At 46.3% G+C, this 23,634-nt stretch overlaps 1 protein-coding gene across 2 annotated transcripts; it reads left to right on the top strand.

The window, feature by feature from the left end:
- The first annotated feature begins 35 nt into the window (after nt 1-35).
- On the top strand, nt 36-13,033 carry Commd7 (COMM domain containing 7). Of its 2 annotated transcripts, none has more exons than XM_041670518.1 (9): nt 36-235; nt 4,183-4,233; nt 4,494-4,596; nt 9,502-9,558; nt 9,642-9,679; nt 10,166-10,256; nt 10,867-10,916; nt 11,962-12,010; nt 12,674-13,033. In XM_041670518.1, exons 1-9 carry the CDS (start codon nt 152-154, stop codon nt 12,748-12,750), a joined length of 600 nt encoding a protein of 199 aa, XP_041526452.1. In that variant the 5' UTR covers nt 36-151; the 3' UTR covers nt 12,751-13,033. The 2 variants fall into 2 exon arrangements, with proteins under 2 accessions (XP_041526452.1, XP_041526451.1); XM_041670517.1 differs by having other exon boundaries at nt 41-235; nt 4,180-4,233.
- The last annotated feature ends 10,601 nt before the right edge of the window (nt 13,034-23,634 follow it).

A 23,634-nucleotide genomic window follows, 5' to 3' on the forward strand; every position in this document is an offset into this window, starting at 1 on the left:
TCAGTGCGGTTCTTGGAGCCCGGCGGCCGCGCGTGCGCTGTCCTGAGAACGGCGGCTGCTGGGATTGTGGCGAAAGTGCGGCTGCGGAAGCGCAGCGACGCCGGGGAGGAGGAAGCGAGCGCCGCTACAGGGCTGAGGGGCTCCTGGCGCCATGGGCCGCCTGCATTGCATGCAGGACCCGGTGCCCGAGGCCGTTCGCGGCGACATGCAGCAGCTGAACCAGCTGGGCGCGCAGGTGGGCCTCGCCTGGGCGCGGGAGGGGCTCAGGAGTGGGCTGGCTCGCTCCAGAGATGGGGACCCCTGGGCACCAGATCTGTAGGCTCCTGGAGATGGGAATGAGGGGATTCCGAGGGGCCCCGGGTTGAAGAGATTAGCGGAGCAGGTGGACTGCAAGCCGAATGTGGGCATCAGTATGGCCAGGCCCGAGTGGGGCTCTGGGCCTGAGCCGGAAGAGGCTCAGACGAAACCGGCGACCACACCCCTTCCCAGTGCCGGAAAGGAACGGTGCTTGCTTTCGAGGCTCTGTCCAGTGCATTGTGGAGTTCGGAATGCCACCTCCTGTTCAGACTGCGGGAATTAGCTAAGTCAGGGATCTGGGACCATCCTGTCCTCCTGCCGAAATAAACGTGTTACAGTGGTCCTTGTCAATACCAGCACTTAGGTGACCGCAGGAATTCCGATCCAGCTTTCAAGGCCAGTCTGAACTACGTGAGACCTCCTGTCAAAAAACAAAGTAGATAAATATATAACCCTGTCTCGAAAAACCTATATATATACATATATAATATATATATCCCTTCACCCCTCTAAATGTACTACGTGTTCTTTCCCAGACTGGGTCTTAACTTCCGAGGAGCTGAGGTCCTTAACTCCCCCACACCCTTACTTAGTAGGCCTGTTTGAGGAATAAAACCCAAACTATGCAGGACAGCCTAGTGCTCACTTTAATCCCAACATTCTGGAGGCCTGGGAAGTCAAATCTCTGTAAATTCAAAACCAGTCTCTTCTATATAATGAGTTTAGCCAGTTAGAGTTACATAGTGAGATCCTGTCTCAAAATAAGTAACAAAAATAAGATCTATTGGTAGTACATGCCTGTTGCGCCATCCCTTGAGAGGCTGAAGCAGAAAAATTGCAAGTCTGGAGCCAGGAATTCAGAACTAAGTTGTCAGACTTCAAAGGGAAGTAGCTAATGTTTTACCATTACCACAGTTCTCTGGAAGACTTTCTGTAACAAAAAAAGAAAAGAAGCTTCTACTGTTAAAAAAAATTTTTTTTTGTTAAAAAAAAAAATTAAGGTTTTTTTTTCTTTCTTTCTTTCTTTTTTTTTTTTTTTTTTTTTTTGTTTTGGTTTTTCGAGACAGGGTTTCGCTGTAGTTTTAGAGCCTGTCCTGGAACTCACTCTGTAGATCAGGCTGGCCTCGAACTCACAGAGATGCGCCTGCCTCTGCCTTCCGAGTGCTGGGATTAAAGGCATGAGCCACCACCGCCCAGTTTAGGTCATTTGGAAGTTGGCTTTGGTGCAGTCCCACTACTATGCAAGTTCCAAGGACTGAACTCAGGCGCCTGTGCCAACTGAGCCATCTTGCAGCCCCAAGATCTTTTTGTTGTTGTTGTTGTTCTTTCAAGACAATGTTTCTCTGTGTTACAGTCCTAGCTGTCCTGGAACTCACTTGGTAGACCAGGCTGGCCTCGAACTTACGGAGATCTGCCTGCCTCTGCCTCCAGAGTGCTGGGATTAAAGGTGTGCACCTCCACTGCCTGACTTTTTGTTTTATTTTTAGACAAGGTCTAACCTGACTGGCCTGGAACCGAAAGCAATCCTCCTTCCAGGGCTAGGATTCTAGGATAAACTACCATGTCTGACCTTGTTTGTTTGAGTGTGATTCTCAATAAATTGCCCAAACTGGCCTTGAATTTAGAATTCTCCTTTCTCAACCTCCAGAATAGCTGAGATTACACTCCTGTGCCTACAGGTCCAGATCTTTTTTTTTTTTTTAATATTTATTTATTTATTTATTATGTATACAATATTCTGTCTGTATGCCTGAAGGCCAGAAGAGGGCGCCAGACCTCCCTACAGATGGTTGTGAGCCACCATGTGGTTGCTGGGAATTGAACTCAGGACCTTTGGAAGAGCAGGCAATGCTCTTAACCACTGAGCCATCTCTCCAGCCCCGGTCCAGATCTTTTAAAAAAAAAAAAATTTTAACTTAAACCATTTTACTGTGTAGCCTATATGAACTTCAAATTCACAATCCTCCTGCCTCAGCCTCCTGAGTACTGTGCTAGGATCGCAGATGTTGTGGCCTGGTTTGTTTGTTTCTTGAGGCAAGGTCTCACTCTGTAGTGTGGCTGGCCTAGAGCTCGCCAGTGAACCTCCTGCCTCTGCCTCCCCAAGTGCTGGGTGCAATTGCAGGAGTGCTCTGCCTTGCCTGGCTGAGCCTCTGTTCTTTGTTCATGAACAGTGCTTTCCAGGGAAAAAGGTCTGTGTAAGCATGGATGGGACAGATATGAGCCACTTATTCCTAGCAGTGGAATTCATGGTCCAGGGTTCTGATTGTCGTTAAAATTGCATGTGTAGTATGACATCATCCTCTAGGAAGGTTGTCTGGTCAATGAAGGAGTGTGTCCTTTCACTGGCTGACTTTTCCCTGACATTGAGCAGCTCTCCTGCTGTTTACTTTTGCTAGTAGTTAAGATTTTGGTAGGGGAGTTAGCTGATGAGCATTTCCTGGGCAAGGCAGCAGCAGAAGAAGACTTCCACAACAAGTACTTCCCGTGCATTTAGCAGGAGTTAAGATGCTGTGAAGACAAAGGCTGTATCAAGAAATGAAGGGGAAGTCTGTGTTTCTTATCAAGACTGCAAATCATAGGTGTGTGAGGTCCCCCGGGGAATGTTCATTCTTAGCAGTAGAAACAAGAGAGCAGACCCTGCCTCAGAGGTGGTCATTGTACCACACACCTTTATTTTCTTATTGATTTGATATTTAAATTTCTTTCTTCTTTTGTTTTTTGGAACAGGGGTTCTCTGTGTATCAGTGGCCATCCCGGAACTCACTCTGTAGACCAGGCTGGCCTTGAACCAGAGATTCACCTGCCTCTGCCTCCCAAGTGTTGTGATTAAAGGTGAGCACCACCAAGGCCCGACTATACACCTTTATTTTATATTATTATTTTTGTTTATTTTCAGACAGGGTCTCACTATGGAGCCCTTGCTGGCCTCGATCTATAAACCAGTGCCACACAGAGACACTTGTCCTCAAAACAGCAACAGAATCCAGAACCAAAGAACTAGCATCTCAGGGGAAGACAGCAAGGGATTTTCTGGGTCCTTCCACACACACTACTTATAGCAAACATTTGGCCTTTAATCCCAACACCAAGGAGGCAGAGGTAGGCAGGTCTCTGTGAGCTCAAGGCCAGGTTGGTCTACTTATCAAGCTTCAGGCCTGTCAGGGATGCATAGTGAGACCCTGTCTCAAAAACAAAAAAGAGAGAACCGGCCTCAGCAAAGTAGAAGGTGAGATCCAGCTCTTGAAAGCTGTTCTCTGACTGCCCCCCATGACCACCCCCCCATAAATAAATAAAAGGGGAAGAAGTGAACATGATAAAACACAGTGTATAAAATTCTCAAAGAATTGCCAGGGGGGCTGGAGAGATGGCTCAGTGATTAAGAGCATTGCCTGCTCTTCCAAAGGTCCTGAGTTCAATTCCCGGCAACCACATGGTGGTTCACAACCATCTGGAATGAGGTCTGGTGCCCTCTTCTGGCCTGCAGACATACAGACAGACAGAATATTGTATACATAATAAATAAATAAATATTTAAAAAAAAAAGAATTGCCAGGCAATAATGGTATACTCCTTTAATTCCAATACTTGGGAGGCAGTAGCAGGCAGGTCTCTGTGAATCTGAGGCTAGCCTGGTCTACAGAGTGAGCACCAGGACAGTCAAGGCTACACAGAGAAATCCTGTCTTGAAAAACCAAAAAAAAAATCCAAGAATTAATAAAACGTGGATCATCAAGCTATCTGAGTCCATCCTTCTCTCTCAAAAGCCTACAGTTGGACGGTGTGCGACATACTAGTTGGAGTGGAGACGAACGTGGTGGGCACACTGGGGGTGGGCAGCAGGGGACAGGAATGGTGCTGATGTTCTGTGTTGTCCTTTTGCAGCAGTTCTCAGCTCTGACAGAAGTGCTTTTCCATTTCCTATCCGAACCTAAAGAGGTGAGTGAGGCATTTTGTGCTGAGGAGGTTTTGCCAACATGGATCTAAAGGTCTGAGATCTTAAAGAAAGTCTGGGTGCTGGCTGCACTTAAAAAGGACCTGGGTTCAGTTCCCAGAACCCACGTGGCAGCTCACAGCCCTCTGTAATTCTTGTTTCATGGATCCCGTGAAACATGCATGCGGGCAGAATACTCATGTACATAAATAAAGCAAATCTTTTTAAAAGGTAAGGAAAGGTCTGTGTTGTCCCCTCTCTGCAGGTGGAATGCTTTCTGGCTCAGCTCTCTGAATTTGCCACTACTAATCAGATCAGTCTTGGCCCCCTCAAAAGCATCGTGAAAAGCCTTCTTCTGGTTCTGAATGGTGAGTTGACTCTCAGCAGCTCCAAAAAGACAACACTGCTACATGAGCCTTCCTTTAGTTGGGGAGTCGTCCAAGCAGCACCCAGTAAAAGTCCGACATGGCAGGGCACACAGAATCTGGGTAAGGAGGTAAATGTCTCAGCTCTCCATGGTCTGTGTCTGTGGACTCAACCAACCATCCAAGGATCAAAAACGTTTTTAAAGTGAGGAGGGACAGCATAAGCCTTAAATGTTTTTTAAAATCATGGCTGTATGCAACATGGACAGACAGCTTTTGTTCATTCTTCTCGAACAAAGTGGTATAACTAGCGTTATATGTATGTACGATGTGTTAGGGGGTGTAAGGGACTGAGTGGTATATTGATTATATGCCAATATTGTACATTTTATCTGAGGGATTAGTAGTATTCTAAGAGGCCTGTGAACCCAGGTACAGCTTGCTGACACAGCAGAGAGGCCATGAAAGCTCACGCTGGGTCTGCCTAAGTTCAGAAACTGAAGGACAGGGTTCTCCAGTGTCAATGAATCTCTCTCTCTGTCTCTGTCTGTCTGTCTGAGAACAGAGTCTCACTATGTAGCCCTGACAGTCTTGAAATTTGCTATGTAGAGAATGGTCTCCAGCTCAGAGAGAGCCTCCTGCCTCTGCCTTTGGGATCAGATGTATGCCCTACCATAACTGGTTCTTTTCTTTTTGTGGTGTGATACTAGAACTAGAATCCAGGGCCTCCCCCATGCTAAGAGCTCTTCCCCAACCCCTATCCCATAATACTTTTTGTTTGCTTGTTTGCTTATTTTGAGACAGTGTTTATGTAGCTTTGGCTGTCTTGAAGTTCCCTATGTAGATCAGGACAGCCTTCAACTCACAGAGATCCACCAGCCTCTGCCTCCTGGGTGCTGGAATTAAAGGTGTGCACTGCCATGTGTAACGGTGTAATGGAATTTTTTTTTTCTGAGACAGGGTTTCTCTGTGTAGCCCTGGCTGTCATAGAACTGGCTCCATAGACCAAGCTAATTTTGAACTCACAGAGATCCTTCTGCCTTTGCCTCCCAAGTGCTGGAATTAAAGGTGTGTGCCTCCACTGCCCTGTGTAACAGTTTTATTAATGCATTTTTTCCTTTCTGTTTGTTACCATTATTTTTGCATGTTTCTATATGTGCAGGTATGTGCCTATGTGAGGAGACCAGAGCCAACCACCTTGTTTTTTGAGAAGGGTCTATCACTGGCCTGAAACTCACTTGTTAGGGTAGTCTGCCTGGCCAGGTCCCAGTGCTGAAGTACAAGTGAGCATCGCCATTCCCAGCTTTCTTAAGTGGGCTCTAGGGGTCCAACACAAGTCCCCACACTTACCCAGGGCTTTATTGACTCACTATGCTATTTGGATTTTTTGTTTGTTTTTTTGAGACAGTGTTTCACTCTGTAGCTCAGGGTGGCTTTGAACTATCAACAGTCTTCCTGTCCCAGCCTCTGAGTTCTGGGATCACAAAATAGGAGCAGGACTTATATTCTGAGTGCCTTTTTTGTTCATGTCTCTAGAAATTAATTTTTATTGCATTTCATGGAAATATCAGTCTGATTTTTTTTTATTCATTCATTCATTTTTTTGGTTTTCTGAGACAGTTTCTCTTTGTAGCCCTGGCTGTCCTGGAACTTGCTCTGTAGACCAGGCTGGCCTCCAGCTCACAGAGATCTGCCTGCTTCTGCCTCCCAAGTGCTGGGATTATAGGCATGTGTCACCACCCAGCTAGCCTATGATATTTTTATGATAAAATAAAAATATAAAGACTGCTGGTGTGCCTCATGCCTGTAATTCCAACACATGTGAGGCTGAGTCAGGAAGATCACAAGTTTGAAGCCAGCCTGTGCTACCTAACATTACTCACTCTGTTTCTCTCTCATTACTCTCTAGCTCTCAAAACAAAGGCAGGAAAAAAAAAGAAAACAGTCCACATCCTTCTGCCATTAAATTAGTTGACTAGTTGTAATGTGGCCTGTTATTGCTGAAAGGGAACTCACTTCCTGCTACCAGAAGGTCTTCCTGCACCACCAGCCCCAGCCTTGGCATGGGGAACCTGTTTTAGCTGCACTGGGTAAAGAGACTGTCAAGTCAAAGCACTGGAGAGGTCATTAGTGTTTTTGCTTTTTGGTTTGTTTGTTTTTGAGACAAAGCCTTACTGTGTAGCCCTGCCTGTTCTGAATCTCACTGTGTAGAGCAGGCTGCTCTCAAACTTACAGAGATCCACCTGCCTCTGCCTTCTGAGTCCAGTTTCTTCTTTTGAGACAGGGTTTCAATCTGCAACACAGACTGGCATCTGACTAACAAGTCTCCTGCCTCAGCTACCTGAGTACTGGAATTACACCACAGTAGCGTATGAGTGGTTTGGTTTGGTATTTTGGATTTGTGAGATAGGGTCTTACTGTGTAGCCTTGACTGGTCTAGAACTTGCAATGTAGTCCAGGCTAGCCTGAAACTTAGACCTGCCTTCCTCAGCATCCAGAATGCTGCAACTAAAGGCATGCACTACTATGCCTAGCATTTTATGTAGTTCTTAAACACATCCCACTGGAACAGCTACCAACCCTTCCCCGAGTTATTTCCCTGCCCCTCACCGCTCTCCAAACTGTATTTGTTTAAAGCAAGTAGCAGACAGCATTCTGGAATGCCCAGTTACCTATCTGTGAAAGATAAGCACAGGCCACTATCCTATCTGAAAGGAAATCTTGCAGCCTGTGCTCTTGGTTCCTCATTATCTGCTGCATTGTGTTGCTTATGGCCATTGTTCTCCCACTCAGCAGGGTCCAGATAGGGCCCTAACCTGCTTTTATTTGGTTGCTTGGGGGTGGGGCTTTCTGCGCTCCTTGCTTGCTCACCGTGGAGTCCTTGGCCCAAGTTCTTCTTCTCTGATAATCACCTTCCTGGGGATGAAATGAAGCTGAGGGAGCTCCTGGAGTTCACTGTTGGAAGGGTGGAGAAAGATGAGCTGATGAGAAACAGCTCAGCGGCAGACCACCTGGGTTCAGTCTCCAGCACCAGGGGAAACAAAACAGAAGATAGACAGTTGAGTGGCAGCTGCCCTTCAGGGTTATCGCCAGTATGGACCTAATTTAAGCTGCTGCTTGTCCCTAGAAGCTGTCTGGTCCCTAGAGGTGATCCAGTACTGACTTGTATTTTCTATTAAAAGTAATTTCCCATTCCTACTCCCCAACATGTTTTTTCTGTAGTCAGGTAGAATGAAAGAATGATTCCCTTCAAACAGTGTTCACAGATTGTATGTTTCTCTCTCACACTCTGTGTGTGTGATTTCTTTCTTGTTCTTATTTTTGCTAAGAGAGAAAGAGCACACAAATTTTCCCATATCCCTAAGGCATGGGAGTGATATTTTCATACAAATGACTGAAGTTGGCCTTTGGCCCCAGGACTGTCAACTTTTCCAGCTTTCCTCGGGTACATTAACCTTTTAGTACTCAATGTGGACTCCATGTTTCTTTTATTTTTATTGTTCTTCTTCTCCTCCTCCTCCGCTTCTTTTTGTCTTCCTTTTTTTTTTTTGGTTTTCCAAGACAGGGTTTATCTATGTAGCCTTGGCTGTCCTGTCAAGCTCACAGAGATCTGCCTGCCTCTGCCTCCCTAGGTCTCCATGCTTCTTATACTATTGGTATGATCTGTTGCTCGGTGGAATACAAGCCTCACTAGGGCAGACATTATTATCTGTGGCTTTCTAATGTCTCCCAGTGTCTGACATGCTGCTGGCACCACAGCAGGTATTCTGTCAGTGTATAGTGACCACCACCTTGCTCTCTCCTGGGTCTCCCCAGGTGGATTCCGCTCGCCAGCCTCCAGGGTGAGTGATTCCAGCCTATGATTCTTCCCACCGTCTCCTACCTACTCTCCTTACTGGATGTTTCCACCAAGCCTTCCATACATAGGGCCAAGACTGTAGACCTGTCCCCTGACTACCTGACTGCAAGGCCATTTTTAAGTGTCACTGTCAAGGGTCCTTTCTAAAGTTTTGAGATTCATATAAGTCTAAATGCAGTAGGGGATGAGCCCTGTACAGATTAGGGGAAACTTCCCAGCAGAACTGTGAAGGCCAATACCCAGTGACAGCAACCTGCCTTGAATCAATGTGGATAGATACAGGAACACTGGCATGATGGCCACCACCTATAATCCCAACATTGACAAAGCTGAGGCAGGAGGATTGTCAGCAGTTAAGAGTGCCCTTGTGCTGGGCAGAGACAGATGGATCTCTGTGAATCTGAGGCTAGCCTGGTCTACAGAGCAAGTTCCCAGACAGGCTCCAAAGCTGTTCATCTCAAAAAACAAAAGAAGAGAGTCCTTGCCACTCTTCCAGAGGATCCAAGTTTGGTCCCAGTACCCGCAGCTCCAGAGAAACCAACTAAGCTATGTCTTCAAACCCCACTCAGCTTTTGGTTTGGTTTGGTTTTTGAGACTGAGTTTCTCTGTGTAGCCTTGGCTTTCCTGAAACTCGCTCTGTATACCAGAGTGGCCTCAAACTCAAAGATCCGCCCGTCTCTGCCTCCTGAGTGCTGGGATTAAAGACATGTGCCTCCATGCCTGGCTGCACTCCAGTTCTAACTAAACTTTGTTTCAGGTTGCTGTGTTCTAGCCAGGGCTGTAGCCTTGCTCATTCTTCCCTCCACTGACCTGTCTCAGACCCAGCCTTTCCTGTTGTCTTTATCTCAGTCCAGCATAGCCTGAGAGCGACTGACTAAGGTGCAGTGACAGTGAAGAGGTTGTGCCCTGCCCCACAGTGGCTGCAGGGCCGCATTTTCTCCTGAAGTGTATTGCATTTGTCTTCTGTGGCACGTAGGTTGGGCCCACCTGATCCTTCCTACTGACCCATGCACTCATTTACACTTTCTGGTTTCTCCCCTGCCTGCAAGGTGCATTGAAGAAGGGCCTCACTGCCGAGCAGGTGCAGGCTGATCTCCTGACTCTAGGTAGGTTGCCAGAGGGGGGAGGGGGAGGTCTCCGAGCTCTTTGAGCTCTTTGTTATGTTAATTATCCTTTCTGTTCTCTACAGGTCTCAGTGAGGAGAAAGCCACTTACTTTTCTGAAAAGGTATAATTCTGTTAATCAAGGTTAAGACCCTGGCTTTTATTTCATGAAAGAAAAGGAAAGGAAAGGGGGAAAAATGCTGAGCAAGACAAAACCATCCCATTCTTCCTCCAGTCAGCCTCGCAGGAATGACACACCTGCTTAGGGCAAGCCCTGTTCTCTTTTCCTTTGGCTTGATCAAATATTAATGCCATTGTTGTTGCAATTGGATTAAATTTTGGGATGAAAAATTTCAACTGAGTTTAGTGGTACACGCCTATAATCCCAGCACTGGGAGTGGGACTCAAGGCCAGCCTTGGCTGCGGAGCAATTTCAAGTCAGCTGGGCTTCAGAGCCTGCTGTGTCCCGGATATGTGCATGCCTGTAGACTCAGCCCTTGGCTCTGCTTTATTCCCTCTTTGTTGAGTCCTGAGCACTGCTGTGCTTGGAGCAGAGGATAGGGACTGATGGTCCCCACTCTGATGACACTGGCCTTTGCTTTTCTTCCAGTGGAAGCAGAACGCCTCAATCCTCGCACAGTGGGCCATAGGTCAGACCCTGATGATTAACCAGCTGATTGATATGGAGTGGCGATTTGGAGGTAACTAGATGGATCCATGCCTGGTCACATGTTCAGCTGTGCTAGGCCTAGACTGCAGAGGCTTTTGAGAGCCTGGGTGGGGAAGACTTGTGCTTTTTTTTTTTTTTTTAATTTTATTTATTTATATTTTATGTATGAGTGTTCTGCACATATGCCTACAGACCAGAAGAGGGCATCAGATCCTATTATAGATGGCTGTGAGCCACCATGTAGATGCTGGGAATTGAACTCAGGACCTCTGGAAGAACAGCCAGTGCTCTTAACCGCTGAGCCATCTCTCCAGTCCTCTTTCTTTTTAAAATTTATTTACTTATTTTATGTGCATTGTTGTTTGGCCCACGTGTATATTTGTGAGAAGGTGTCAGCTCTTGGAGTTACAGACAGTTGTAAACTGTCATGTGGGTGCTGGGAATTGAACCTGGGTCCTCTGGAAGAGCAGCATATGCCATTTCACCAGCCCCCACAGATCTTGGGGGCAGCCAGCTGACTACTTTCAGCTTCCCCCATCCCTGGTGCTGGGTTCACTCCGACATGGCTGCTCCAGATAGCCTGCTATAGTGAGCTCTCTAGAAGAAGTCAGCCACTTAGAGTTCTTTTCTTTGTGCCACAGTGACATCTGGAAGCAGTGAACTAGAGAAAGTGGGAAGCATATTTTTACAGGTAAGTCTTTGGGCGGTGGCCATGGGGAGGATTTCTTTTTTTTTTTTAATATTTCTTATTGTTTATTTACTTTATGTGCACTGGTGTGAAGGTGTCAGATCCCCTGGAACTGGATCTTCAGACAGTTGTGAGCTGCCATGTGGGTGCTGGGAACTGAACCCCGGTCCTCTGGAAGAGCAGTCAGTGCTCTTAACCACTGAGTCATCTCTCCAGCCCTCATGGGGAGGATTTCAACCTGGTTAAAAGTTATTAAAAGCTGAGCATGGTGGCACAGGCCTGGAATCTCCATACTCAGGAGGTTCAAACATCAAAAGTTCAAGGCCAGGGGCCTGGCGAGATGGCAGTTCATAACTGTCTGTAACTCCTGTTCCAGGGGATACAGCACTTTCACACAGACAAACATGCAGGCAAAACACCAATGCACATTAAATAAATAAATAAATAAATAATTTTTTTTTTTTAAGGAAAAAGTTCAGAACCAGTTTATGCTTTATGAGGCCTTGCCTCATTTTTTTTTTTAATTAAAGCTGCATTGGGTTTTGTGTTAGTCAGTGTTTTATTGCAAGAAACACCATGACCATGGCAACTCTTTTTGTGTGTGTGTGTATTGGTGTGAGGATGTGGGATTCATTGGAACTGAAGTTACAGACAGTTGTAAGCTGTCATGTGGGCGCTGGGAATTGAACCAAGGTCCTCTGGGAAAGCAGCCAGCAGTCCTAACCCATTGAGCCATCTCTCCAGCCCTAACCATGGCAACTCTTAGAAAGGAAAACATTTAACTGGGGGCTTGCTTCCAGTTTCAGAGATTAGTCCATCATCATCATAGCAGCATGCAGGTAGACATGGTGCTGGAGAGTAGACGAGAGTTCTACTTCCTGATCCACAGGCAGCAGGAAGAGAGAGGGAGAAAGCCTAGGCCTGGCATAAGCTTTTGAGACCTTAAAGCCCGCCCCCAGAGACACCCACTGAGCCGTCGTGCTGGCCCGCCCATCAATTTATGTTATTTATTTTCTTCACTTTTTCTTTTCCCCCTCTTTCCTTTTAGTTAAAGTTGGTGGTTAAGAAAGGAAAACAGGCTGAAAACGTGTACATAGGTGAGTCTGGAGCCCAGTTTGGAAGCTTTCCACTTCTTCCTTCAGTCACCTGAGCTGCTGAAGTCTGCCTGACACCGCCTGTCTAAGACAAGGTCATCACCAAGCTCTAGAGTGCCCATCCACGCCTTCCCTCTCGTGAAGCGTAGAGTCAGGGCTGTCATCAAGCTGTCCAGAGCCTAGAAACCCTGAGTAAAAGGGAAAAGGATGGGGAGGGGCTGACATGGAACAGAATGGGGGCAAGAGACTCTTGTGAACATCCCTGAACATCCCGAAGGATGTCCACTGGTAAACTCTCCCTGCCTCTGCCTGGCGCTTTGTATACACACTTCAATTCTTAGAGCTGGGGCCCTGCATGGTCAAGACTGTAGGTTCCTTATTCTCACGGATTATCCATCAGGAGCCACTTAGCTGCATGCAGTGGAGCCCTTGCCTAGGCTGCTATAGGCCGGGGTTTGATTCCCAGCACCACAAAAAGAAAGAAAGAGCTGCTGAGCTGTACCAAAGAAAACAGATGTCAGCCTGGGGAGGAGCCCTGTTTACAGGAGGCCCTGGGCCGGCTCCCCGTCACAGAGATACAGTGACTGCGAGGAGAAATGGGTTTCCCTGGGTGATGAGTCTGTGGCCTCGGAAACACTCACCTCAAACTGAATTTTCTCTCCCTAGAATTAACCTTGCCTCAGTTCTACAGTTTCCTGCATGAGATGGAGCGAGTCAGAGCAAGCATGGAGTGCCTCAGCTGATCCTGATTCTCGTGGACTTGCTCCTGCCTCTTCCCTAATGGCTGCTCCAGGGGTCCTACCACCTTGGAAGCCCAGGTGCAATTTCTGAAAAAACAGGACCCTGTACTTGAGGCATCCTGTGGGATTCCTCTGTAAACTTCTCAAGGGAGCCGCCACCTCCCAGCTCCTGGGATGAGTTGTACACGTCAATACTCCGTACCAGCTCTGACTGCTGGGATTGTCCTTTCTTTGGGAGTATTGTCACTTCCCATTAAACAGCGTGAACGAGTGGTTCCTTCAGTCAGATGGCTGAGTGCTTGTTTTTTTTTTTTTTTTTTTTTTTGGTTTTTCGAGACAGGGTTTCTCTGTGGCTGTGGAGCCTGTCCTGGAACTAGCTCTGTAGACCAGGCTGGTCTTGAACTCACAGAGATCCGCCTGCCTCTGCCTCCCGAGTGCTGGGATTAAAGGCGTGCGCCACCATCGCCCGGCTGGCTGAGTGCTTGTTTGTGGCTGGGGAAGAGACAGGCAGCACGGATGGTTTGTGTGGAGAGACCCTGTCAGTTCACACTGTGTTCGAAGGGGGAGGGGCATTACCAGCCGGTGTTTGCTGAGTCTTGTCTGGAAACAACTGAGGCGAGCCCCTGTCAGAATTTCTGGGTTATCCTTTTGTGTTTTGTGTTAGAAGGAGGGAGGCCTTTCAAGGCCATCTTAGATTATTTTGGTTCCAACCACCTTTTGGTTAAATGGTAAATTAAAAGAAAAACAGTTTCTAAAGAAAGATCTGAATCTACTAAATGTCTTTCTCCTCAGGCTGGGAGTCACCCAAGCTTAGTTATAGTGGCAGATACCTGCACCTCTGGCACTGAGGAGGCAGAGACAGGAAGATCACCAAAAGTTAGAGCTCAGTCAGGGCACCAAAGTGAGATCCTGTCTCAAGCCAAGCCAGCCATGGGGGCTAGATTGATGGCCCTGTGGTTAAGAGTGTTTCCTGCTCTTTGAGAAGACTTGAGTTGCTCTGACTCCAGCCCCTCACACCTTTTTCTGACCTCCAAGTGCTGACATACATTTGTAGTCTCTCTCTCTCTCTCTCTCTCTCTCTCTCTCTCTCTCTTTCTCTCTCTCTCCATATACAGAAATAAGTCTTTAAAAAAGGGGGGTTGGGAGGAGTTACGGTATAGTTCAGTTGGTAAAGTGTTTGCCTAACATGCAAAATAAAGCCTGGATTTATTCTCCAGCACTTCATAAAACCTGGCATGGTGGTCAGCCTGAGCTGCATGATCCCTTGTCTCAAGAAAGGAAGGAAGGAAGGAAGGAAGGAAGGAAAAGAAAAGAAAGAAAGAAAGAAAGAAAGAAAGAAAGAACAACAACATAAAACCAGGCCCAGCGAGATGGCTAAACGGATATATGCACCTACCCCAATGCCTAAACTGAGATCTGTCCCCAGGGCCTGGGGTAGAAGGAGAAAAGGATTCCCACAGTTGTCATCTGACCCATACACACCCTTACACACTCATGCACACGCAGTAAGGTTTTTTTGTTTTGTTTGTTTTTGATTTTGTTTTTATTTTTTCAAGACAAGGTTTCTCTGGGTAGCCCTGGCTATCCTAGACTCTCTCTATAGATCAAGCTGGCTTCAAATTAAACACAAAAATTTGAATAAATAAAATAAGGGCTAGAGAAATGCCTTAGCAGTTAAGAGCACTGGCTGCTTAAGCAGAGGACTTGGGTTTGGATCCCAGCACCCACATGGTGGCTTATAGCCCTCTGTAACTCCAGCTCCAGGGAATTGAATGCCTCTGGCCTTTCTGGGTACCTGTACTAACATGTAAGCACATATAATCAGAGATAATAAAAATAAGTCTTTAACCTTATTTTTTTTCCTACCTCTTAAAAATTCCAATTTTAGACCACATCTAATCTCATGATTAACCTTCACCAAAAAGAGAATGCTAACTTGTTAAGAGAGGGTATACTTAATGCATTTCTGGATGGCTTGGTACTCACTGTATAGCCCAAGCTGGCCTCGAACTCATGGCAGTCCTCCTACCTTACCCTCACAAATGAACGCTGGGATGACAGGTATATGCCCCAAGCCAATCTTTTTTTTTTTTACTTATTTATTTTTCCATTCAAAAATTTATACTCTTCCCATTCCCCTCCTGCTCCTCCACTCACCTTCCTCCCTCCCCCTCCCTCCTTAAGAGAGGGCAGGGAACCCTGCATTGTGGGAAGTCCAAGCCCCCCCCCCCACACACACATATCCAGGCCTAGGAAGCTTTGCATCCAAATAGACTAGGGTCCCAAAAAGCCAGTACATGCAGTAGAAACAGGTCCCAGTGCCTTTATCAATGACTTCTCAGTCAGCCCCCATTTTCAGCCACATTCAGAGAGTACAGGACTGAATGAGCGTGAGATCAAACCAAGCCAGTCTTTTTTTTTTAATATTTACTTATTTATTCATTTATTATGTGTACAATACAATATTCTGTCTGTGTGTATACCTGCAGGCCAGAAGAGGGCAGCAGACCTCATTACAGATGGTTGTGAACCACCATGTGGTTGCTGGGAATTGAACCTTTGGAAGAGCAGGCAATGCTCTTAACCGCTGAGCCATCTCTGCAACCCCAAGCCAAGCCAGTCTTTTTGAGGAGTCAAACCCAGGGATTCCTAAATGTTGTGCAAGCACATTACCAGCACAGCCATATCCCCAACCCATAAAAGTTTTCTTGTTATTGTTGTTCTTACACTTTCTTATGTGGAGTAGGCAAAGTCATGTCTGGGTGCTTGTGAAGTCAGAAGACAACCTTCAAGTGCGGGCTTTCTCTTTCCACCAAGCAGGTCCTGGGGTTGGAACTCAGGTCATCAGATTGGTAACCAGGCCCTTTACCTGCTGAGCCGTCTCCCCTGCAGAAAGTGTTGAGTAGATAAGGGAACCCCTTCCAACCTCTTCTCAGCTACTCCTCACTGGAGGGGATCTGTTAGTGTGTTCTGTGTTCTGGAGCTAATCTTGCATTCACACCAGTGTGCGTATCCTTTGGATCTTCTCACACAGACAGAAGCAGTATACCAGTTAACACGGAAATTTCTCCTTATCAAAAGCAAGAGCTGCCTTCACCCGCATGATTCACTAGTTTCCTGCTGGTGGATGTTCAGTGGTACTACGACTTGTCTATCTCCTCTTTGTTGTGTGACACAAGGTCTTTCTGTATAGCCCTGGATGCTCTGAAACTTGAAATTCTCCTGCCTAAGCGTAGTTCTTGCTGGCATTACAGATTCAGATTGCAGGCATGCACCACTGGTTTTTTTTATTGTAATTGTGTATTACAAGTATTTTATTGAGCCAGGCCTGGCTTGCTCATACCTTTAATCCTCGAAATCTGGAAGCAGAGGCAGGCAGATATGCCTCTGTGAGTTTGAGGCCAGCCTGGTCTATGTAATGAGTCCCAGAACAGCCAGGGCTACACAAAGAAACCCTGTCTCCAAAAACAATTTTTTAAAAAAGTATTTTTATCTGTATTTTATTATTTTATTTATATTGGAGTTTTTTTTTATGTGTGTGTTCGTGCATAAAGAATCTCCATCCCTTTCTGTGGCTGTAAAGTACTTTAATGTGTGCAGGTGCTGTAATGGTATCTGCTACTTTGGGTAGTGCCAGTATTCATCAGGGTTCTCCAGAGAGCAGAAGCAGCAGGGCGTAGGTACATGTCTATCAGTATTTATGTGTGTGTGTGTGTGTGTGTGTGTGTGTGTGTGTGTGTGGTTTGTTTTCTTTCATATTTTTGATATTTTTGAGATAGTCTCGTGTAACCTAGGCTGTCCTGGAATTCACTACATATCTAAGGATGGCCTTGAACTCCTCTTCCTCCTGCTGAGATTACAGGTTTCTGCTGTCAAGTCATGCCAAGTAAAGCTGTTCTCTCTTAAAGGATTGACTTTGGGATTACTGAGGTTTGAGAAGTCATGGGGTAGATGACAGCCAAGACCCAGAGAAGAGCTGACTACTGGCAAATTCCTTCTTGCTCTAGAGGAGGCCAGGCTTTTTATATTAAGACCTTAAGCTGATTAGATGAAGCTACTTATGGTCTAGAAGGAGTCTGCTGTACCCCAACTCTCCTAATTTAAATTTAATTCCATCTTAAAAAAAAAAAAAACCTTTCGAGACCAGCCTGGTCTACAAGAGCTAGTTCCAGGACAGGCTCCAAAACCACAGGGAAACCCTGTCTCGAAAAACCAAAAAAAAAAACAAAAAACAAAAAAAAAAAAAAAACCTTACCAAAAATATTCAGAATGGTGTATAGACAGCTGAGCAACATGGTCCAGCCATGGGGGATGCTTAGTGCTGTGACTTGTCTGTCTCCTCTTTATTGTATGACGCAGGGTCTTCGTAGCCCTGGATGCTCTGAAACTTCTGATGTTTGAATCTTTGCTCCCACTACCACCAAGGTCACCATCCAGAATTTCCAAAGAAAGTCAGTGCCCATGGACAGGGTCCAGGTCTGTACATGAGACCCCAGAAAACCCTGAGAATCCAGTGTAAGAATTCACAAAGGGCATGATGGTGCCTTTAATCTCAGCACTCGGGAGGCAGAGGCAACAGAGCAGCTTAGCTTCCGGCCAGTTCATAGAATGTTAAAACCAGAGCCATTCTTATTAAGGCAGGTGTGGTGGTGCACACCTACAGTCCTAGCACTTGGAGGCTAAGGGTTAGGGACATTGCCCCATTGGCAGAGTGTTTACCTAGCATGTATGAAGATTTGTTCAATCCCCAAATCCTATATTAAAAAGCCCAAGTGTGTGCTTGGGAGACAGAGATCGCTTGTGAGTTGAAGGCCAGCCTGGTCTACATGATGAGACCCTGTCTTTAAAAAAGGTGGACAGCACCTCAAGGAGTGATTGACACCTGAAGTTGGCCTCCAGCTTCCACACACATGCATACATACAGATGCATGCACACTTGCACACACATGTAATCAAAACTCACTCATATTCAGAAAGGGAAGTTCAGGTCTGGAGAAAGGCGAGTGACCAGTGGACAGAACAACGCTGTCCTGCAGTCCATGATTCAGAAATGGGACCCAAAGGCAGGAGTGGTCTCAAACCAGCCATCCACAGCCGGCCTTACTCAGGTAAGAGTCATACTCTTGGTGGGTCCTGGAGCAGGTTCTGCTTACTTAGGTGGGTTCTAACAGTGGCTTCCTGGTGACTCTATTAAGTCTTGACCCTTACCTAGTCTCACCTGTTTTCTGTGAGCATTCTTTGCAGGTCTGACAGATTCAAATGGTCATGGCTCTGCATGGTGTCCCAACCACTGGCAGCCTCCCTGCCTACCTTTGGAACACTCCATCCCTGTCAGGTGTCATGCATATCATGAGGCCGCCTGTCCTCAGTGCCTCCCTAAGCTGTTGTTGTTTGTTTGTTTTTAATTGTGTTGTTTTTTGTGACTGTGTCTGATTCTGTAGTCACAGCTGGCTTGGAATTCACACAGACCAAACGGTTCTCAAGCTTCTGATGATCCTTCTGCCTCTGCCTCCCAAGTCACCACTCCTAGTGCTCCTAGCAACTGGCACCTGCATGGGCCTTCATCACTGCCGTAGGAGCCAGGGTGCAGGGTTTGGGGCCAATCAAAATACCCATCGTTTTATTAAGGAATCCCGTACCCTCTTTTGTCCTCTGAGGGTACACATGGTATACATATAGACATGTGGCAAAACACTCATACGCAATATATATATATATATATGTATATGTATATATATATATATATATATTTTAAAGTATTGCTTTTGCAGAGGATCCAAATTTAGTTCCCAGCACCCCTGTTGGGCAGCTCACAAACACCAGTAACTTAAACTCTAGGGCAGTGTTTGTCAACCTGTGGGTCAAAACCACTTTGGGACTCAAACCCTTTCACACATAAGACCATCTGAAAGCACATAATTAATTGCAGTAAGATTCATAACAGTATCAAAATGACAGTTATGAAATAACAACGAAAATAATTTTGTGATTGGTGCTCACCACAACATAAGGAACAGTATTAAAGGACCTTTGGAAGAGCAGGCAATGCTCTTAACCGCTGAGCCATCTCTCCAGTGTCCGCGCTTTGGTGTTTTGCCGTGGGTGTCAGGTCCCTGGAACTGGAGTTATAGATAGTTGTGAGCTGCCATGTGGGTGCTGGGAATTGAACCCAGGTCTTCTGGAAGAGCAGCTGGTGCTGTTAATCACTGAGCCATCTGTCCAGTCCTAAAGTTACTCTTTTTTGCGGGGGAGAGGTTGAGACAGAGTTTCTCTGTGTAGCTTTGGAGCCTTCCTGGAACTCTCTGTAGACCAAAATTCACAGAGATTTGCCTGCCTCTGTTTCCCAAAGGCTGGGATTCAAGGTATGCTCCACCACCGGCCCGGCTAAAATATATTTTAAATGAGAGAAAAAAGACTCCGGCTCCCACAGAGTTACTTGTGCATGAGGTTGGGCATTAAAGTCAACATGAAGTTAGCACTATTTTCTAAAGCACCCTGGCCCCTCACAAAGAGCCACTTAGAATTCAGTTGTTTTTGTTTTTAGTGTTCTGTTCTCTTGCTAAGCGAATTCTTTAGCATTTCTCATCTTGTATGGAACAGGGAAGCCCTGCTACTGTGTATGGGGTGCTCTGGGCTGGGTGGCGGGGCTAAGGAAGAGGGCAGAGTCATTCTTCCCTTCATTCTGGCCAGGCTCAGTTCTGTCAGCTCTGCCCTGCCCGTGAGCAGCAATCCCAGGTTCAAACAGCCTACGGCCTTGTCCCTTTGGGGATCAGCTTTCCTCTTAGAGCGTTCCTTTAGTTTTGGGGTGAAGATCAATGGCTCAGTATTTTTTTTAATTAATTAATTATTATGTATACAATATTCTGTTTGTGTGTATGTCTGCAGGCCAGAAGAGGGCACCAGACCTCATTACAGATGGTTGTGAGCCACCATGTGGTTGCTGGGAATTGAACTCAGGACCTTTGGAAGAACAGGCAATGCTCTTAACCACTGAGTCATCTCTCCAGCCCCGGCTCAGTAATTTTGTACACGAGGTGGTGCCCAGAGGTGCTGGAGTGCAGGGACTTCAGAGACATGGCTACATCCTTGGGGAGCTTGAAATCAAGCTTGAGAAGTTAGGGAATCAATCCTGCTATCCAGGCTGAATGTTGTCAAAGGTTCAATGTCCAGGGCAATGATGGGGGCAGTCAGAGTTGCCATGACTGATGCTAGGAGCAGGGGTGGCAGAGGGTGACTTCTGGGCTGTACTTCCCTTCCCATGACCTGTGCATGGAGGGAGATTGGGAGCTGCCTGGCGCTTCGGGAGGCCCAGTACCGAGTGGTGGCTGAAGACTAACCGAGGGCTTACAGAGGCTTCTGGAGCAAGGTTGCTTTCACTTCACAGAGCTGTTGCAAAGCAGCTTGGTGAAGAGAGGTGCGTGCAAACGAATCCTTAACAGATGGACTCCATTTCCTAGACAAGGCCCCTGGGCTTCAGCAAGAAGAGCTCAGTGCTTAGCCGGGAGACTGAGTTTTTGCTGATCCCAAAATATGTGCAGCGATTTTACGTGGAACACAGCCAAGATGCTGAAGTGTGTCAGACTCCAGGTCCTTAGAAATCTCAGGCATCAGCTGCTTCCCTGCAACTCTATCAAGCCCCCTTCAGTCGCCTTGAAGGAGACCCCTCCCCTGTTTTGGGTAAATCTTGGATAGAGGTGTCCCCTTGTCCCTCTGAGTCCTTCCTCAAGTTGAGGGTGTTTTCCTCAACTATAAAATGCAGGGATTATGGTACATAGGAGGTGGGGAAAAAGAGCAAAAATTCAAGGCTAACCTTGATTGCATATCAAGTTAATGCCAGCCTGGGCTACCTGACTGTTTCAAAAACTAAACTAACAAGCAGCAAGTAGGAATTAATTCAGATGAATTAAACAACAGTAGTCTGTTCATACACCCGCGTGTATTCATGTGTGTACACGAGCACACGTGATATGAGCGTGTACCTGTTTGTGTACACACTTGTGTGTGTGGTTGTGTGTACACCTGTTTGTGTGTGAGTGGGCATGTGCAAGTGCATATGCATGTGTGTGCGTGCATGTGTGTAGGTCAAAAGTAGGCTTGGTTGACTTCCAGTGTCTCCATATTTTCATTAATTAAAGATTTTATTTATTGGGGCTGGAGAGATGGCTTAGAGGTTAAGAGCACTGGCTGCTCTTTCAAAGGTCCTGAGTTCAATTCCCAGTAACCACATGGTGGCTTACAACCATCCAAAATGAGATCTGGTGCCCTCTTCCAGCCTGTAGGCACACAGAATACTGTATACATAATAAATACAATCTAAAAAAAAGGGTTTTATTTATTTTAATTTATTTATTTGAGACAGGATCTCTCTATGAATCCCTAGGTGTCCTGGAACTCATGTAGACCAGGCTGGCCTGAAGCTCACAGATATACACCTGCCTCAGACTCCCAAATGCTAGGTTTAAAGGCATGCACCATCACTTCCAGCTATTTATTTTTATTTTGTATAAATGTTTGCCTGCATATATGTTTGTGTACTGCATGCATGCCTGGTACCAGCGAGACATAGGCTCCCCTGGTACTAGAGCTACAGTATCCCATGTGAGTGCTGGGAACCCAACCCAGGTCCTCTGAAAGAACAGCCAGTACTTTTAACTACTGAGCATCTGTTCTAGTTCCCATAGAGATTTGTTTGTTTGTTTTGAGACAGGCTCTCACTATGTATCCCTGACTGGTCTAGAACTCAATGTGTAGATCAAACTGGCCTCAAACTCACAGAGATCCTCCCGCCTCTGACTCCCAAATGCTACCCCATGAAGTTTTAGTTTGTGTGTGCATGTGTGGTGGTGTGTGTGTGCCCGCACATGTAGAGACCAGAAGTTAGTTGATACTGGGCATCTTTCGCAACCATTCTTCACCTTGCCCCCCCCCCACACACACCTTTTTCATGTGTATATAATGTGTATCTCTCTCTCCCTCTCTCGTCTGTGCGTGTGTGCGTGTGTGTGTAGCACAGACCGAGGCTGACATAAATCTTCATTGGTTGCTCTCTACCTTACTTATTGAGGCAGGGTCTTGGTTGAGCCCAGAACTCGCTGATATAGCTAGTATGGCTGGCTGGCTTGCTCTGGGAGTCCCCGTCTGCACTTGCCCAATGTTGGGATTACTGGCAAAGTGTCACACCCAGCAGGCTTTCTGTGGGTTCTGGATATCGGAACACCGCTTCTCATTCTTGCAGCTTTTGAGGTGAGCACTCCACACTTGCAGCAGCCTCCCTGCACCTCCACAGGTTCCTTTCTTCCCTCCCTTCTTTCTTCATTCTTTTGCTTTTGTTTGTTTGAGACAGTGCCTTTCCCTGAGCCTGGACCTCACTTATTGAGCTGGATTGACTGCCCATCAGCCATAGGGATCCTCCTGCTTCCCCATCACTGGGATTAAAGACCTGGGGCACCATGCCCATCATTTTCTATATGTGCTGGGGACCTGAACTCAGGCCCTCTGGTTATCTCCCTAGCCCCATGCTTCGTGGACAAAGCCCCCATCACCTTCCCTTGCCTTCGTCTACAGCAAAATAAATATCTGGTCCCTCCAGAAGGCTGCAGCTGTGTGCTCCAGTGGGTACTGGTGCTCTAGGTCAAAATGATTGCCAGCACTTACTGGACGCTTCTTTTTATCATTTTTCTCTTGTTTCCTTCAGATTTTGCTGGGGAAATATATTGGATGATTCTTGGTGCTGGGCCTTCACTGGACGTTTTTATATTTGGGAGTTTATGATGCTAGCTTTTTTTTAAAAAATTTATTTATTATGTATACACATGCCAGAAGAGGGCACCAGATCTTATTATAGATGGTTGTGAGCCACCATGTGGTTGCTGGGAATTGAACTCAGGACCTCTGGAAGAACAGTCAGTACTCTTAACCTCTGAGCCATCTCTCCAGCCCTGTTACTGGCTTCTTTATGTTTCTCCTCTGAATTAGGACTATAATCATCTACCTCCATTGTAAGGATGGAAACATTGAGGCTCCCAGAACTTAAATATGTTGCCCAGAAGGTCACAGCTGGTAGCATTTGTAATCTGGAAGGTTTTGTTTTTATTTTTTATCGATGTGTACATGTCTGTGTGAGTATATGCCATGTGTGACTACAGTGCTCTTGGGGGCCAGAAGAGGGTGTCGATACCTCCTGAAGTTACAGGCTCGTGTGTGTCACCTAATGTGGGTGCTAAAAAGCAAACTTGGGTCCTCTAGAAGAGCAGCAAGTATTCTTAACCCCTGGCAAGGGCCAGGAAGGTGCCAGGAGCCCCCCACATTAAGTGTTCAGTAGGGGTTCACTGATGACGCTACTGATAGTCATTGACTAGTGTTGACCCTAAGTAGCTTACCTTCTTTTTTGTTTGTTTTTTGTTTTGTTTTGTTGAGACAGGGTTTCTCTGTAGCTTTGGAGCCTGTCCTGGAACTAGCTCTGTAGACCAGGCTGGCCTCGAACTCACAGAGATCTGCTTGTCTCTGCCTCCTGAGTGCTGGGATTAAAGGTGTGCACCACCACTGCCTGGTGTATACTACCTTCTTGCAGGATGATTTGGGACTTTGACTTACATCTGCTAAAATAAACTTAAGCAAGTATTTGAGCCGGTGGTTCTTTTTTTTTTTAATTTATTTATTTATTTATTATGTATACAATGTTCTGCCTGTGTGTATGCCTGCAGGCCAGAAGAGGGCACCAGACCTCATTACAGATGGTTGTAAGCCACCATGTGGTTGCTGGGAATTGAACTCAGGACCTTTGGAAGAGCAGGCAATGCTCTTAACCACTGAGCCATCTCTCCAGCCCGAGCCGGTGGTTCTTAATCTGCTCTAGAGAATCACCTAGGAAATGTTTGAAAAACAGCA

This window comes from Microtus oregoni, unplaced genomic scaffold (assembly GCF_018167655.1).
Source record: "Microtus oregoni isolate MIOR12 unplaced genomic scaffold, Mior012 000020F_ref0000438, whole genome shotgun sequence".
Lineage (NCBI taxonomy): Eukaryota > Metazoa > Chordata > Mammalia > Rodentia > Cricetidae > Microtus > Microtus oregoni.